Raw genomic sequence first — 14,742 nt, 5'->3', positions numbered from 1 at the left:
TGATTGCCTCTCAACCCAACGGCTTCAAGCTTAGTTATGAGAGTTGGGATAGAAATCGTGTCGAAGGCTTTAGCTAAGTCCAAGAATATACCAATTACTTTGTTCTTTTTATCTAGTTTTGTGACAATTTCATTAGTTAAGTTTAAAACTGCATCGCTAGTCGATATACCAGAGCGGAAACCATATTGAGATGGGGTGAGAAGGTTGTATTTGTCTAAGAATTTTATGAGTCTATGGTTCATAATTTTTTCCAGAATTTTTGAGAGGGTTGGCAGAATAGAAATAGGTCTGTAATTGTTCGGCAGACGTCGGTCCCCCGTACCCTTATAGATCGGATGAACTACTGCAAGCTTAAAGACGTCGGGAAAGACTCCAGTAGAAATAGCCAGATTACATAAAAACGTAACTGGAGCTAGAAGGATGTGTTTAAATTTTTTTAGAATTATCCCAGAGATATTATCCGATCCAGTGGCACAGTCTGTTCTGAGGCTATTTATTAGGGTTTCTATCTCGGATTGGTCAGTTTCCAGCATAGCAAAAGTTCTTAAATGAGAAAACAATTTAGGTACTGTTGAGTGTGTTTTTTTTGCATGAATATTTAGAGCTAGTGAACTACCGACATTGGCAAAGTAATGGTTGACCGTATTAATAGAGTTTGCGGGTCCTGCGTGTGTGAGAAGGTCGTTCGCATGGGTATTTTGTTTTTTGGTATGTGTTATAGTTTTAATCGTTTCCCAAAGCTTCTTATTATTGTTTTGAGCATTTATTATTTGGGCCCTATCATAATTGCTCTTAGCGCTTTTTAAAGGAGATGTACAGTAGTTCCTATATCTTTTAAAAGTTAATTGAAGAATTTAATTGTTAGGATATTTTTTCACTTTTTTGTGTAATTTGTCCCGGTTTCGGAGGCATCTCAGAAGCCCCGGAGTCATCCACAGTTTTCTGAGCCTTTTGCGATGTGGTACAACTTTTAGACTCGTGTTTTCAAGAATTATGGTATTAAGAGTGTTAATAAAATAATTAGTAGCTACGTTAGCGTCAGTGGAGTTGTATAAAAGGGAAAAATCAATTTGAAGTAATTTTTCATTAATTTTATCATAGTCAATAAATTTTCTTGTTTTATTATTTTGAGTTAAATTATTAAAAAGTTGACTTTGAGTTTAAAATTATGTTTTGAGAATTTTAACTTTCTTTTAATCTGTTTTGTACCAAAATCTTCATAAGTATGCTGGAGCTTTATTGTGATGTAAATCGGGTTCCAAAAATATTTGCAGATTTTTTTTTTTTAATTTGAACTTCACTCATTTTAAATGTCCTTAGATTTTCTAGTTAGTAAATTCATTTATATATTTTTTATAGTACTGATTTAAATGAACACTGTTATAATTTACATACAATAACACGTTTTTTATTAGAATATCAGAATTTGCTCATTTCTACTAGACGTTAACATTCGAGTAACATTACAATACTCAACACTGACAACTTAGTAGAGTGACGTCATAATTAGTTACAAAGCGTCACGACACTATATGTAAAAACGAAAAAGTTAAATACAGGTTATAGAATTAGTGCCAGATTTTTGCCTCTCAATCTGTTATTTACACGTACATTTTTGGACGGCCAATGAAGGCAAGCCAAAGGTTGCAATGATCCTAATCAGGGTTCACGTGAGCACCAACAACAACCACACATTATCTGCTCTCTCCTCTAACTCAAATATATTTTATGGAAACTCAAACTATTGTACATTGCTTGTATTATTGCAAGCATAATTATCCATCTGATTATAGAAACCCATTGCATTTTGTGACGAATTAAACCTCGGATCGACTGAGTTTTGGTGTCTTATCATGTGTGAATACGATGATTCTGTCACCGCCGTAACATTATTGTATTGATTATAACGGTCGGAGTAATTACCAATGTGAGGCATTGCGTTATTGCACGGATTGAAGCTTTGACGAGGGCGACCATGGCCACCATATCGGAGAGAAGAATTGTTATTGTTGGAGTTATAAACTTCTTGTGAACTTCTTCTACCGGAGCCTTGTTTCTGTTGGGAATTCTACAAACAAAACAGAACACTACAATCACCTGATTAAAAATTCATCATATTTGGTAAAATTGACAAAATCATTATGGTTGTTTGTTTACCTGGTAAGAGTAATCCATTGAACCCTGCGTGTTGTAATATGGCCTATTAACCGATTCAGTTTGATTCTGCGGTAGCTGGAAATTGTTTTGGTTTTGCGGAAGTGGTTGCGATGAATTAATTTGAATATTTTGTGCAGGAATAGCGGGGAAATTAGTAATCGCACTTGCAAAATTTTTCTGCGGCATGACTGCCTGGATATGTGGCATTGCGAAAGGAGTCTGACGTGGTGCAACGATCTGAGATGGTTGTTGTACGGTATTGGTGTTTTGATTTGTTTGCTGCGAATAATTATATTGTTGGTTAGGTCGACAAATTATTGAATGCACGTCTTGTGAAGGACAGTGCGGCTGGGAGACGCTCTTGAGCTGAACTTGTAGAGCAGGTTCGTTTGTCTGCGTACTAACAGAAGATGAATAGCCACCATCGTTTACTGATGTCGTAAGTTGGAAAGTAGGGGGGTTTAGAATTGTTCTTATTTCAATATTTGGAACAGTCTCTGTTGATTTATTTGCAACAAGCGGCTGCTGACGGGTTTTATTTTTTGACTCCAAATACTCCTGGAGGCATACTTTTAATAGCTCTATAAGTTTCAGTACATCGACTCCTGCTAAATTAAGTTTTTCCAGAATGATTTCTGTCGGCATACTCTCTACTTCGTTCGCTACTATAATGTGACCCTTTGTTAAAATTTTCAGCAAAAGCCCGATAAAGCTTTTGTTTGCTTCGCTCTGATCTTCTAAGATTTTCAATACATTAGGATCAATGTTAGGTGTACCGCCGTCATAATCATCGTCCAGTAAATCAATAGTTTCTGAAGTATCTTCATAGTTTCTTTGAATTTTAGAGTTATTATTGACATCACTATCTTTGTTGGCCAATAACGAAGATAAACTTGATATCGTTATATTGCTGGCCCTTAGAGATGCGATAAAGTTTTTCTCTTCATCATTTACAATAATATTGTCATCGGTGATGGTTTCAGCATCTTTGGTTTTTGTTAAATTAAGTGCGTTAACACTTAAATTTTCATTAGCACTTTTCCCTGCCGATAAATTAATGGCATCATTTTGTAAAACAGTACAATTTAAAGGCAGTTCGTTAGACTTTTTCGGGTCTTCAAATTTAGTTTGCGTGATTTTAACATTTGGATTTATTTTGTATTTTTCTCTCAGTGCTACTACTGGATTATATGGCAGTTTAAATTTGGGTTGTTCATAAGGTATGCAAAATTTTGGTAAGCCGGCGTCGTTGATTTTGGTATTTTCTAGTGCTATTTCTTTATTGGTGTTCATAAGATGTGGATATTTACCGCCAACGATTGTACTTGTGCGATAAATATTGTCAAAATGTTCATCATCATTTTGTGGATTTTCTATGATAGCATAATCCATGTTTGGTTTATTCGGTTTATTGGTTCGCTGTTTCTTAGCTTTCGATAGTTCATAATCGGGATCACTGTCTATGTATGGAAGGGATTTCCCTTTAAGTCCTCTAGACATCTTTTTCTTTTTATTCTCTAAGTACTTTTCGTATCTATAACAAGAACATAAATATCCAAATCTCTGTATTGAAAATAATAGACTTAATTTAAAGGCTAATTTTTGCTACCCGAATTCATCATCTCGAAGGACCAATATTTTATACTTAGTATAATGTAGCATTGCTTCGATTTTCGCGAGTCGTAAATGTGATTAAAACTACTTTTACTTAAGTGTTAAGTTTATTTAGGTAACGTAAAGTGTACTTTTTAGTATTAGTAGTAATAAGCAGCTACTTAGTTGTGCCTCCGGCAATTCCAGTGTGCATAAGCAATGGAAATCAATTCTTAAAAGGGACATATATATATACGTATACTTGGACAACTTATAGCAAATGCAGCAAATATTTTAGTAAAATGTACTTACATTTCTATCGGAAGCGAAACAGGCAAAGACTGTTTTTCGCTGTTTTTCTCAAGAGAAGAACCTAAATGTTAATGTAAATTCGTTACCTCGTTATCGTTTTTACTTGATTGTTCGGTGGCATTCAGCCGTTTCGACGATCTTAAATTTTTTCGGCAACCTAATACTTTAGTAGCACTTTCGATCTTTTCTCCCCTTCTCTTTCTTTTCATCATTAAACGAAAAAAAAAAACAAAATAATACTATATCTATTTAAATTTACAGAAGCAAACTGAATAACATTTCTTACAGAGCGCCTGGATGAAGATTTTAAACTTTTATGCGGAGTGAGGTCGCGATCGCTCTGTCTCTGGACGACACGAGAATGTACTGCCTTTGTGAGAGGTCCGGAGCGACTGCCGAGTATCTTTTGACTCGTGTTGTTCTCAGAGAGGCCGGCCCTAACCGCTATCAAACTATCCGACCAATCTGAGGGCAATGCGCGCGCCGCCACCCTTTTCCAACTTTGAATTCACCTGGAATTACCAGGAACCCTATCGAACTAGTTTGCGTAGCTGTATATGCATTGTAGTAATTCATTATATGCAATATTACCAATCGATTGAGGCTCCTGCTGCACTGTGCCTAGAATTCTGGGAAGGACGTCACAAAATTTTCAATACGGCAGTCAGACTTTTTTTAGTTTTTGAGCTTAAATCTAATTTCTTATCAGAATAGCGATCAACTGCAATAAGTATTTTAACACTTATAACATATTTAAGTTATAGTAATATGATTTTATGATATAATAATATGATTTTCCTCTCGCAGGTCTGCTGGAAGAGATTTCTCAAAGAAATAAGCAGTGCCTTTGTACTATTTCTCTGTACTATGTCTTGTTTTCTGTGTGTACATAAATAAATAAATAAAAAAAAATAAAAAAAAATTATAATTAATTCTCAAAGCTACACAATGATTTTCTTGTTGAACTCGTCCAATAAAAAAGCTTCGGGAGATTTCGATCTATTTTTAGAACACGGTAGGTACCAAATATTAGTATAAGCACTTTCGTAGCAGAGGTTTAATAAATTTACAATTGAATTAGTGCAATTATTGAAGTCACCAAAAAACAACTGTAAAAAACCAATCCAAAATATAAACCTAAAAAAAAGTATGATTCTCGAAAATTATAATAAAAAAAACGGAATTTATTTACGAAATGTACTTTTAAGATGAATTTTAGAATTAAAAATTATAAAAATAAATAAGGTTGCTTACTATATCTGTCCTGCTCTGAACGACACAACACCCGTGTTTGGCTTCGTGAAACCGACTGAAGCTGAAGACTGATCTAATGAAAGCGCTGAAACAATCTATGTACGGGTTTCGAACATAACGGATCTATCTGCAGGATGTGTACGATGCAGTTTACATAAAGCGCTCAAAAACAAGCTTGCTCTACGTCTGCTAATGGAAAACTGAAATACTCTAGTAATCACTCAATTATTTAGAGATAAGGTCTAATAGATAGTGGTTTTTATTTTGTGATGTTCTTAACACGTAAAGGCGTTTTTTCGTATACATATTATGTATAATCGTTTTATTGCAGATTACATTTATTGTATTATATTAATCCGAACAAAAACAGTTTCACTGTAAAAAATTGCGCCAAGTCCACGTTTATAAAACTCATCTCAATAACATTTGCACTTTACAAAAAAAAGAAGACTTCAATAGCTTTCATTCTCTACAAAAATATGTGAAATACAAAAAAATACCAAGAAACCGTCATAAAGATGAAAAAATAAAAAATAAATTGTTGAAAATTTAAAAATAAAAAAATAAAAATTTTATCGTACTTGGCGCGCGTCATTGAGTACCCCAAATTTTTCAGGATAAATGAACATCCTTTCAATGTTTAGAAATTTATAAGTAGGTCAACCTATGAAATGCATAAATGTAATTAATGAATTATTATTTCATAATAAGTTTTACAAAAGTTAAGTAAAATCGACATCTCATACGTATGTTATTTGAATTTTTTTCATTTCCCACTCATCTTTTATGATTTGAACTAAACACCCTCTCGTGTTCGCTTATACAAATACAAACTACTTACGAGTCGATACGTATGTATACGTTGGCTTCAAAACATTTGAAAAAATTCTCAAAGATGTTTTTCAAAGGGTAGAAAAGAATAATAAAGTTTCAGCTGAATCTAAAGGGGTCGAACGCAAAAGTGGTCGATTTGGCATATAATAGCCCATAGGTATATAGTGAGAGCTGTTGAAAATTACCGTAGTTCTGTCTCAATTTCTCATAAAACGCTAACAAGAGCGAAAAAGACAACCTGGGTAACTTTTTCAACTTTCACTGTATATTAAAGCAAAACGGTTTTTTTCTCGGGTTGAAATTCTTCCGAAAAATTTTGGGGTACTCAATGACGCGCGCCAAGTACGATAAAATTTTAATTTTTTTATTTTTAAATTTTCAACAATTTTTTTTTTATTTTTTCATCTTTATGACGGTTTCTTGGTATTTTTTTGTATTTCACATATTTTTGTAGAGAATGAAAGCTATTGAAGTCTTCTTTTTTTTGTAAAGTGCAAATGTTATTGAGATGAGTTTTATAAACGTGGACTTGGCGCAATTTTTTACAGTGAAACTGTTTTTGTTCGGATTTCATATCTTTTTGTTAAGTATTATTTTTTGCTCATTTATTACTTAATAAAAATAAATTATAAATAGTCACTCAGCTTAAAAGCTAATGAAACGCTCAATTAATTAGTGTTTTAATGTTAGGTGCCCGACTGGCATGAGACTCTCGGGTTGTCAGTTCCGGTATCGACCGGGGACGCGTGTATTCCGCTTCAAAGTCTGGCGCGCACTAATTGGGGGTGCGAATGATGCAACAGATGCGCGGGCGCGGGTAGCGCGGGGTGGGTCGTCGCGGCACGGACCTGAGTCACATTCTCTTTGGCTGCTGTTGCCCCGCGAAACGGAACGCTGCGTTACATACTCCCCCTCCAAGTTGGGAACGCGTCCCGAGTCCAACTTGGGACTGTTAGTCTGAAGACGCGGCCTTCCTCTCTGCCTCTTTGGCATAATTGGATCCGTACTTGAATTTGACGGAGAGTGGGTTAAATCCGCGGTGTGATACTTGCCGATGACATTGTTTGACAAGTCTGCTATGAAGTACGTTGTAGGACTAACTATCTTTACTACGCGATACGGGCCATCCCGTCGTGGCATGAACTTACGTATTACACCCCTAGACGCATAAGCAAGCCATAACGAAGGAAATACTCTTCCAGTAGGACTCGGGAGCAAGCCACGGCGGTGGCATCAACAAGTGCGTAGAGTTCTACCCATCTTGTAGCTACATCCTCTACCAGGAGTACCCATCGCTCCCCCTGCTCTCCTTCTGGCAGTGGCCCGAACAAATCGATTGCGAGAACCTCTCCTCGCTGTTGAAGCACAGGAGTGAGCCTATACGGCGGTACCGATATAGGCGGATGATCACCGGTATCAATGTGGTGCTCGGCGTAAAGAGTTGGGGCTCCCCCACCCTAAAGATGTCTCCATTCTGCTGCAATAAATGTGATAGCTGCTGCCGTTCATCGGAGCCAAGCATAGAACCCTTATCATCACGCAGGAAGTCAGCAGTAGAAGCAAACATGCATGGCTTAGGGCACTCATATTCAATTGGATAGGTAACCCGTTTTCCCGAAAAATGCCAAGTGGATGAAGCAAAGTCAAGCACAATACCTGCCGCCACCAAAAAATCCATGCCAAGCAAAGTTTCATTATTTTGAGCATCTGGAAAAACAGTAAATTCAAGGGTTACTGACCTTTCGGGACTTATCCTTACTTCTAGAGTAGTGAGCAAAACTCGGCGGGTGCGCGCGGAACCGTCTGCAAGCCTCACCCGACGCCTGGTTTCCTCACACGGATGGTTATGCTTTAACAGCAATTCATAAAGCAACGCACCGGCAACGCTACTCTTAGCTCCCGTATCCAACAAAGCATTACCTCGTATACCTAAAATTTGAACACTTAAAATTGGTCTTAACCTAACCTGGTGCTCAGTAGAGTTACTCTGGGCAACACTTTTCACATTAGAATTAATCGTCGAAAAATGTCCGACGTTTTCCATGGTCACCCTATTTTCGTTCATCATGGTCACCCACCCTATCGCGGCCACTTGGTACCTCGGAATAACTATGTTTTGGTTCGGTACCACTCGAGTAACGCATCAGGGGCCTATTCCTAGAACTAATATTATTGTTTATATTATGAATTTTATATTTATAATATTAAATTATTATGAATTTCTAGAATAATTTTGAAGTTTTTTTTTTTTTTTTTATGATTGAAGGTTTACTGGTGGCCCGAAGGCCTTTCCAGTTTCACCAGGACAGGTGGGCGAGCAAAGGCTCAGCCAAGAGGGGTGGGATTTGCTAACAACTGCCCGAGCGCCTCCGAAGGAGACCTAACAACTCAAGAGCAATTGTTTCGCGAATGAATCTACTACCGGATCGGAATCGCGACCCGCTGAGAAGATCCGGCGAGAAACTCAGCGGGCTGATGCATGGGTTAGGTTGCACGTCGACCTCTTTGTCGAGTTCGACGAGTACGGTTACCGGGGTCCCTAAGCCTGCCCCTAGTATTAGAGCTGAAGGCATCTAATGCAAAGGTTATTGGATCTGATGGATCCGTAAGGACGTGTCTAGGGCGTCGACGGTGACTGGCTCCTGCATGATCAGGATTCGGGGAGTAGTCAGCGGCGGCAACGATAAGGCGATTATCATGACGCATAGCCTTATCGAAGTATCGTTCCGACGCTGACTTCATGTATTTCCGAATTGATTCGAGGCCCAGGTCGTCGTGTAGGTCAACGTTCCTCACGAACCACGGAGCCCCGACAGCTAACCTGCAAAAGAGGGATTGTAGGGATTGGAGGGTGTCTATGTGTGTGCGGGCCGCGTGAGCGAACACCACACTCGCGTAAGTCATGACGGGCCTTATGCAAGTTTTGTAAAGTGTCACCTTGTTCCGAAGGGACATTTTACTCCGCTTACATATCATGGGGTAGAGTCTACCGAGAATAAACGCGGCACGGTCACGGACTGATTTTATATGCGGGCGGAATGTCATCGATGCATCCAGGGTAACGCCCAGGTACTTGACCTTCCTGGCCCAGGGTATGGGTTGTCTAAAGAGAGTAATCGGGGGTGTGAGATTCCTCCTCCTAATCCGGGAGGAAATCCGTGTGGAGCTTCCCCTCTGAAATAGCACCGCAGTACTTTTCGCTGGGTTGATGTCTATGCGCCATTTTCGGAACCACTGTCCTAGGGCTAGGGCTACGCTCTGAAGCTTCTTCGCGATTAGGGACTTATTTCTACTAGAATAGTAAACAGTCGTGTCGTCGGCGAATAAAGCTAAATGGGTCGGCGGCGACCGGGGAATATCGTTGACGAATAAGCTAAATAGGAGGGGTGAGAGGACAGAGCCTTGCGGGACTCCAGCTGTGAGAGGTCGTGGGGAGGAGCGGGTTCCCTCGACTCGATATCGAAAAGAGCGGTTCGACAAGAAGTCCCGTATGATGAGCACGAGACTATCCGGCACGCCCATGTTGAATAGTTTGAAAATCAAACCATTGTGCCAGACTTTGTCGAACGCTTTTGCGACGTCGAAGAAGAGAGCTCCCGTGTATAACGGTTTTGGTCGATTAAGCCCCACAAGAATGTGCTCCGTGAGGCGGTGCACCTGTTGAACGCATGAATGATTTGTACGGAATCCGAATTGTTCATCGATGAGAATGCCCTTGGATGAGACGAAATCTCTGAGGCGCTTGTAGAGCAGACGCTCATACAGCTTGCCTAGAGACATGAGGAGGCTAATCGGGCGGTAGCTCGTCGGATGATTTTTTGGTTTACCGGGTTTATGTATGCCGATAACGTCCGCTTCTTTCCACACCGCGGGAAAGATACAGTTCGCCATAGCGGCATTGAAAATAGATGCCAACATCACGATGAGTTGGACGGGTAGAAGTTTAATAACGCGGTTAGATATACCGTCGGAACCGGGAGCCTTGCGAGGACGTAGGTCTTTGATCAAGTCTTTAACTTCCATCGGGGTGACGGGTGGTAACGCATCCGAGGGTGGCAAGGAGGCTCTGCGTTCTACCTCACTGTCTACTAATTCTACATGAACAGGGTCCACGGATTGAGTGCTGGGCGTGCACTGGGTTTGCAATGTATCGGCCAGCAGCTCTGCTTTTTCGTCATCATCAAAGGCCGCGAGTCGGCCTGAGGGGCCTACGAGGGGGGGCATAGTTACTACCGTATCCGATTTGAGAGTACGAGCTAAGCGGTAGTAAGACCTTTGGGAGGGCGCGAGTCCTTCTAAGAAATCAGACCATCTGGCATCTCGGACTTCGGCGATGCGAGACTTTACGTCGCGTTGTAGGGCACGCATTCGAATACGATTTTCCGCGGTAGGATACCTGTCGTAGGCGCGTATCGAGGCGTTCTTAGCTCTAAGGAGTTCCCTAATATCGTCGGACAATTTGAAGCGGTGAAGGAAGTCCTCCGCTACAACTTGTTTCGATGACCTATCTAATGTCGAGGTGATGTGTGATGTTAAGATGTCTATGGCTTCAGCGGTATCCTGAGGAGACGGGGTAGAGTCCGAGCTAAACGGGAGCGATGGTGGATCAGATTCAGCCAGGCTGATGCCCAGCGTGTGCCAATCCACCACAGTCCTCGTGACGGGAACGGAATCGGGAGCGCGACCGAGCTTCATAACGACGGGACGGTGGTCTGAATCTAACTCTGAAACTACTTCGATCGAGTGTAAGCGCAGAGTTACGTTTTTTAATAACGCTATGTCGAGTATATCCGGGCGATGCGCGATATTTAGCGGGTAGCGAGTCGGGGTTAACGGAGCGACGATATCGAAGGCGAGATCATCGACTAACGCGTCAAGCCGCCTGCCATTCGGGGTTGTGGTGTGTGAGTTCCACCTGATGTGTTTACAATTTACGTCGCCCGCCAGAATAACAGAGCTCCCCATACCGAGCAGCGCCTCGATATCACTGCTTAGAACGATCTTATCCGGTGGAAGATAAACGGACGCGATAACGATCGGCGCGTGTCCCGTCAGTGAGATTCGGCACACTGATGCTTCGATATTAGCGAGCGCGGGAGGATCGAGCGGGACGCAATGCAGGGCTCTTCTATAGTAAATGACGGTACCACCACCACGGGCAGAGAGCCTGTCGTTCCTGACCATGTTATAGTTCGCGATTTTAGGGTCACGGCGCGCGGGCTTAAGTAGGGTCTCCTGCACTAAAAAGATATCAATTTGATGGTCACGCAAAAAGTCAGAAACCTGATCACGTTGATTTGCGAGACCGTAAGCGTTAAAAAATCCTATCGTCACGGATAGGGGATTTATTCTACTTATATACGCCATTGATTACCGGCGGAGTAAGGGGAGGACGTACGTATTTAATGACGCGTATACGTCGGCGTATTCTTGCACAACGGCGATAAAGTGTTGTGCAGTGGATGCAGCGCGAATGGCGTCGCCCAAAGCGTTAACGCGCTGAAAGTTGATCGACTGAAAGAAGTCGATCGCTAAAGCGAGATTTTCGGACGCGGTCGGAGGGCAAGTCGCGGGAGAGGGACGAGTCGCGGGGGCGGGACGAATCGCGGAGGAGGGAGTTGTACGTGTACGGCAGCGGTTTCGCCCAGGCCGAGACACTGGGCACCGGCGCCGGAACGAACGCTGGCTTAGCCTGCGACGCAGAGGGTGCCGAGGCTTTGATGTCTGGGCCGGAAGCTCGGAGGCGGTTTCGGCGGGCGACGCGGCGATTTATTTTCGGGGCTCGGGGGCATCCGCGGTAATTTGCGGGGTGACCCTGTGTTCGACACAGGACGCAGCTAGGCGGTTCCGTCGCGGTTTTTTGATCGCGAGTGCATAGGGCCGTGGCGTGATCGCCTAAACATTTGACGCATCGGGGGCGCGCGTGACAGTTACGGGAAGAGTGCCCATACAATTGACAGTTATGGCACTGGCTAGGAGTGCCTTTTTTATGGGGGGCGTCGACAGCGATACCAGAGAGCCTACAGACGGTCTGTGTGTTAAAGATTTTCTTACCCTCGGGGGTAGGCTGGAGAGCGACTAGAACCATATTATATGGCTCCCTACCGCGACCGGTGTGCATACGGTGCACAGAATTCACTGGTAGGCCTTGTTCTAACAGGTCGACTTTTACGAGCTCTACATCTAACTCTTTAGGGATTCCGCGTATTACAACGCGGAGTTCGCGCTCCTCCTGAAGCGTATAAGTGTGGAAGCTTATACGCTCCTTACGGAGGTAAGAGGTGAGGGCCCTATGGTCATCAGATGAATGCACCTTTATTTGGATGCCGTTCGCGAGGTTACGGGCATTCGTGAAATTGATATTTTTGGCCTTAAGGGCCAGGGAAACTCGATCCCAAGCTGCCTTCTCTTGAAGGATTACCGGAGGAGGGGACTGGGTTTTATTTTGTGCCACCGGACGCGGCGACGGACTGGCACGGGCTGGAGGCGCAACGGGAGTCTGGGAGCGGGGGCGCGACGCGTTCGCGGCTTTGCTAATTTTAGCGGCCGCGGGAGCTCGAGACTCCGCGGCACGCTTCTTACTCTTTTGTACCAGGGTAAATCCATCCGTCGTTGAGGCGGGGGCGAGGTCGACCTCCATCTCCGAGTCAGAGTCGGAGGACGAGGAGGCGGGCGCAGGTGACCTACGAGCAGGTGTTTTGGAGGGCGCGACGGAGGCCGCGGATGATCGCACAGCTGGAACGGTGGCCACGGCGAACGACGCAGCAGTTTTACTCGCCAGTATAGGCGACGCGGGAACGGCAGGCACGACGGAGGCTGCGGTGCTCGATGTAGAAGCTTTGCACGCAGGTACAGGCGACGCAGGAGCAGCGAGCACGGCGGAGTCTTCGAGAGAGCTCGCAGTGTGATTGGCCTTGAAAGCCAGAAACTCTGAGGCGAGCTGTGGATGACGAAGTCGGAGGAACTCCGCGAATACAGCGTCCATGATCGCTGAGTGCCCAGGTGGGGCGGCCCTGGGTCTTGACAACACTCGCCTTGCGGCGAGGCCCCAACTTCTCGGACCTGAGCGGTTCTATTGAACACAGGTGGCGATGCGGCGCGATTACTACAGGACAAAGAAAAAAACACAACAAAACCGAAATAAAAAAAAGAAACAAAACAATTAAACACTTCCAGGAAAGCAGTTTGTCGGCAGATGTACCACGAACACAGAAATAACGAAAGGAAACAAAACAAATAAAAACTTCCAGGAAAAACACTTGGTCGGCAGATGTACCACGAACACAGGCCGCGCGAACAATGGCCGGGCTAACAAAAGCCGGGCGAACAAAGGCCGGGCGATCGAGTGGTCGATGGGCACGTCCGCACGTGACGGGTGCCTCTATCGGAATCTAATTTTGAAGTCTAACCTTGTTATCAGTACCGAAAAAGCGCGGAGGAAGAATCGCCTTAAAATCGGTAGGATAATAATTATTTTCATTATCAACAAAACATTGTTTACGATTATTAATATAAATGGACGACTTTACGGTGTTTGAAGTGCAAGCTGTATGCAACGAGCTGTCGCGATGAATAGAGTTCACTGAACTTGACAGCTGTGTATTTACTTTACCAATAGGTAAATCGGATGTGACTGATCGGGTCCTTGCAGCGTCGACGGCGTAATAACTTGCGTTACACTTTGTACACTGAGACCGAGTAACACCTTTGGTACCACACCCGTAACACGAGGATACAGCTTGCGTATTTTCGTTGTCGAATTTAGTTTTTGACGCTAATTTTAAACACTCATCACGAATATGTCCGTACTTTTTGCAATAAACACAGAACAGTCTTTTAACAATCGACGTAGATGATACATTATCAGTGTTCGTGTAGCGAGGCGCGGGGACTCGAACGGTGCTCGGCGCAGCGCTGTCGTCGCGTGGCGGGCCGCCAGCGGCGCCCGAGTTGAATATTTTCCGCGGCGTCATCCGCGCGTATGTATGCTGCGAAGTCGAAGCACCGGTGGGAACTTCGCCTACGGTACTACCCGATGAACGTGGCGTCGCTCGCTGAGGATGATGAATAAATTCAGGCGGACTGGTCTCGTAGATGGAGTCCTCGATATGGCGCGTTTTCTTTAATAACGTGTCGTATGAAGTTATTTCGTCTCTTCTTAATCTTTTACGAACACGACGGTGTAGAAGGCCGTAAAGCATATCAATTTGAACTTTCTCACTAAGGTCACCAGGTGGGAGTCGAGCTAGTAGGGCTCGTGCTCTGGCAACGAAGATCTCCGTCTTCTCTCTTTGTCCTTGCGACATTTTGAAGAGCTCTAAGTAGACTCGATGGGGCGGTCTGCAATCACCGAAAGCGCTTCGTAACGATGATAAAGCGTCGTCCCAGGAAGTGATGCTAGCTTTAACGCCTTGCCACCACACGGCTGCATTTCCGGTTAGTAACATCGAGAGTCCTCGTAACGCGATGGCGTGTCCTACGTCAGCACAATCTTTGTATGATTCGACCGCGTCAAGGAAACCGTCGAGTGAGTCGCCGGGCGCTCCGCTGAACCGCGCCGTGCATGACGCGAAGTTCCCAGAATGGTGAGCG

The 14,742-nt window shown here is 43.4% G+C and overlaps 1 protein-coding gene across 1 annotated transcript; it reads right to left on the bottom strand.

Annotated features, from left to right (window-relative positions):
- Positions 1–1,391: 1,391 nt before the first annotated feature.
- On the bottom strand, positions 1,392–3,683 carry LOC134198698 (GATA zinc finger domain-containing protein 14-like). The gene is made up of 2 exons (XM_062677016.1): positions 2,158–3,683; positions 1,392–2,068 (listed from the first exon to the last, which is right to left on the bottom strand). The coding sequence occupies exons 1-2, from the start codon at positions 3,655–3,657 to the stop codon at positions 1,742–1,744; spliced, it is 1,827 nt and encodes a 608-aa protein (XP_062533000.1). The 5' UTR covers positions 3,658–3,683; the 3' UTR covers positions 1,392–1,741.
- Positions 3,684–14,742: the final 11,059 nt, after the last annotated feature.

The sequence above is a fragment of the Bombyx mori genome, chromosome W, assembly GCF_030269925.1.
Source record: "Bombyx mori chromosome W, ASM3026992v2".
Lineage (NCBI taxonomy): Eukaryota > Metazoa > Arthropoda > Insecta > Lepidoptera > Bombycidae > Bombyx > Bombyx mori.
This window is presented reverse-complemented; position numbering and strand designations above follow the sequence as displayed.

Coding starts and splice junctions, on each gene's coding strand:
- LOC134198698 (XM_062677016.1), bottom strand. CDS start 3,657: ATGTCTAGAGGACTTAAAGGGAAATCCCTTCCATACATAGACAGTGAT. Junction 2,069..2,157: donor CAATGGATTACTCTTACCAG/GTAAACAAACAA, acceptor TTTTGTTTGTAG/AATTCCCAACAGAAACAAGG.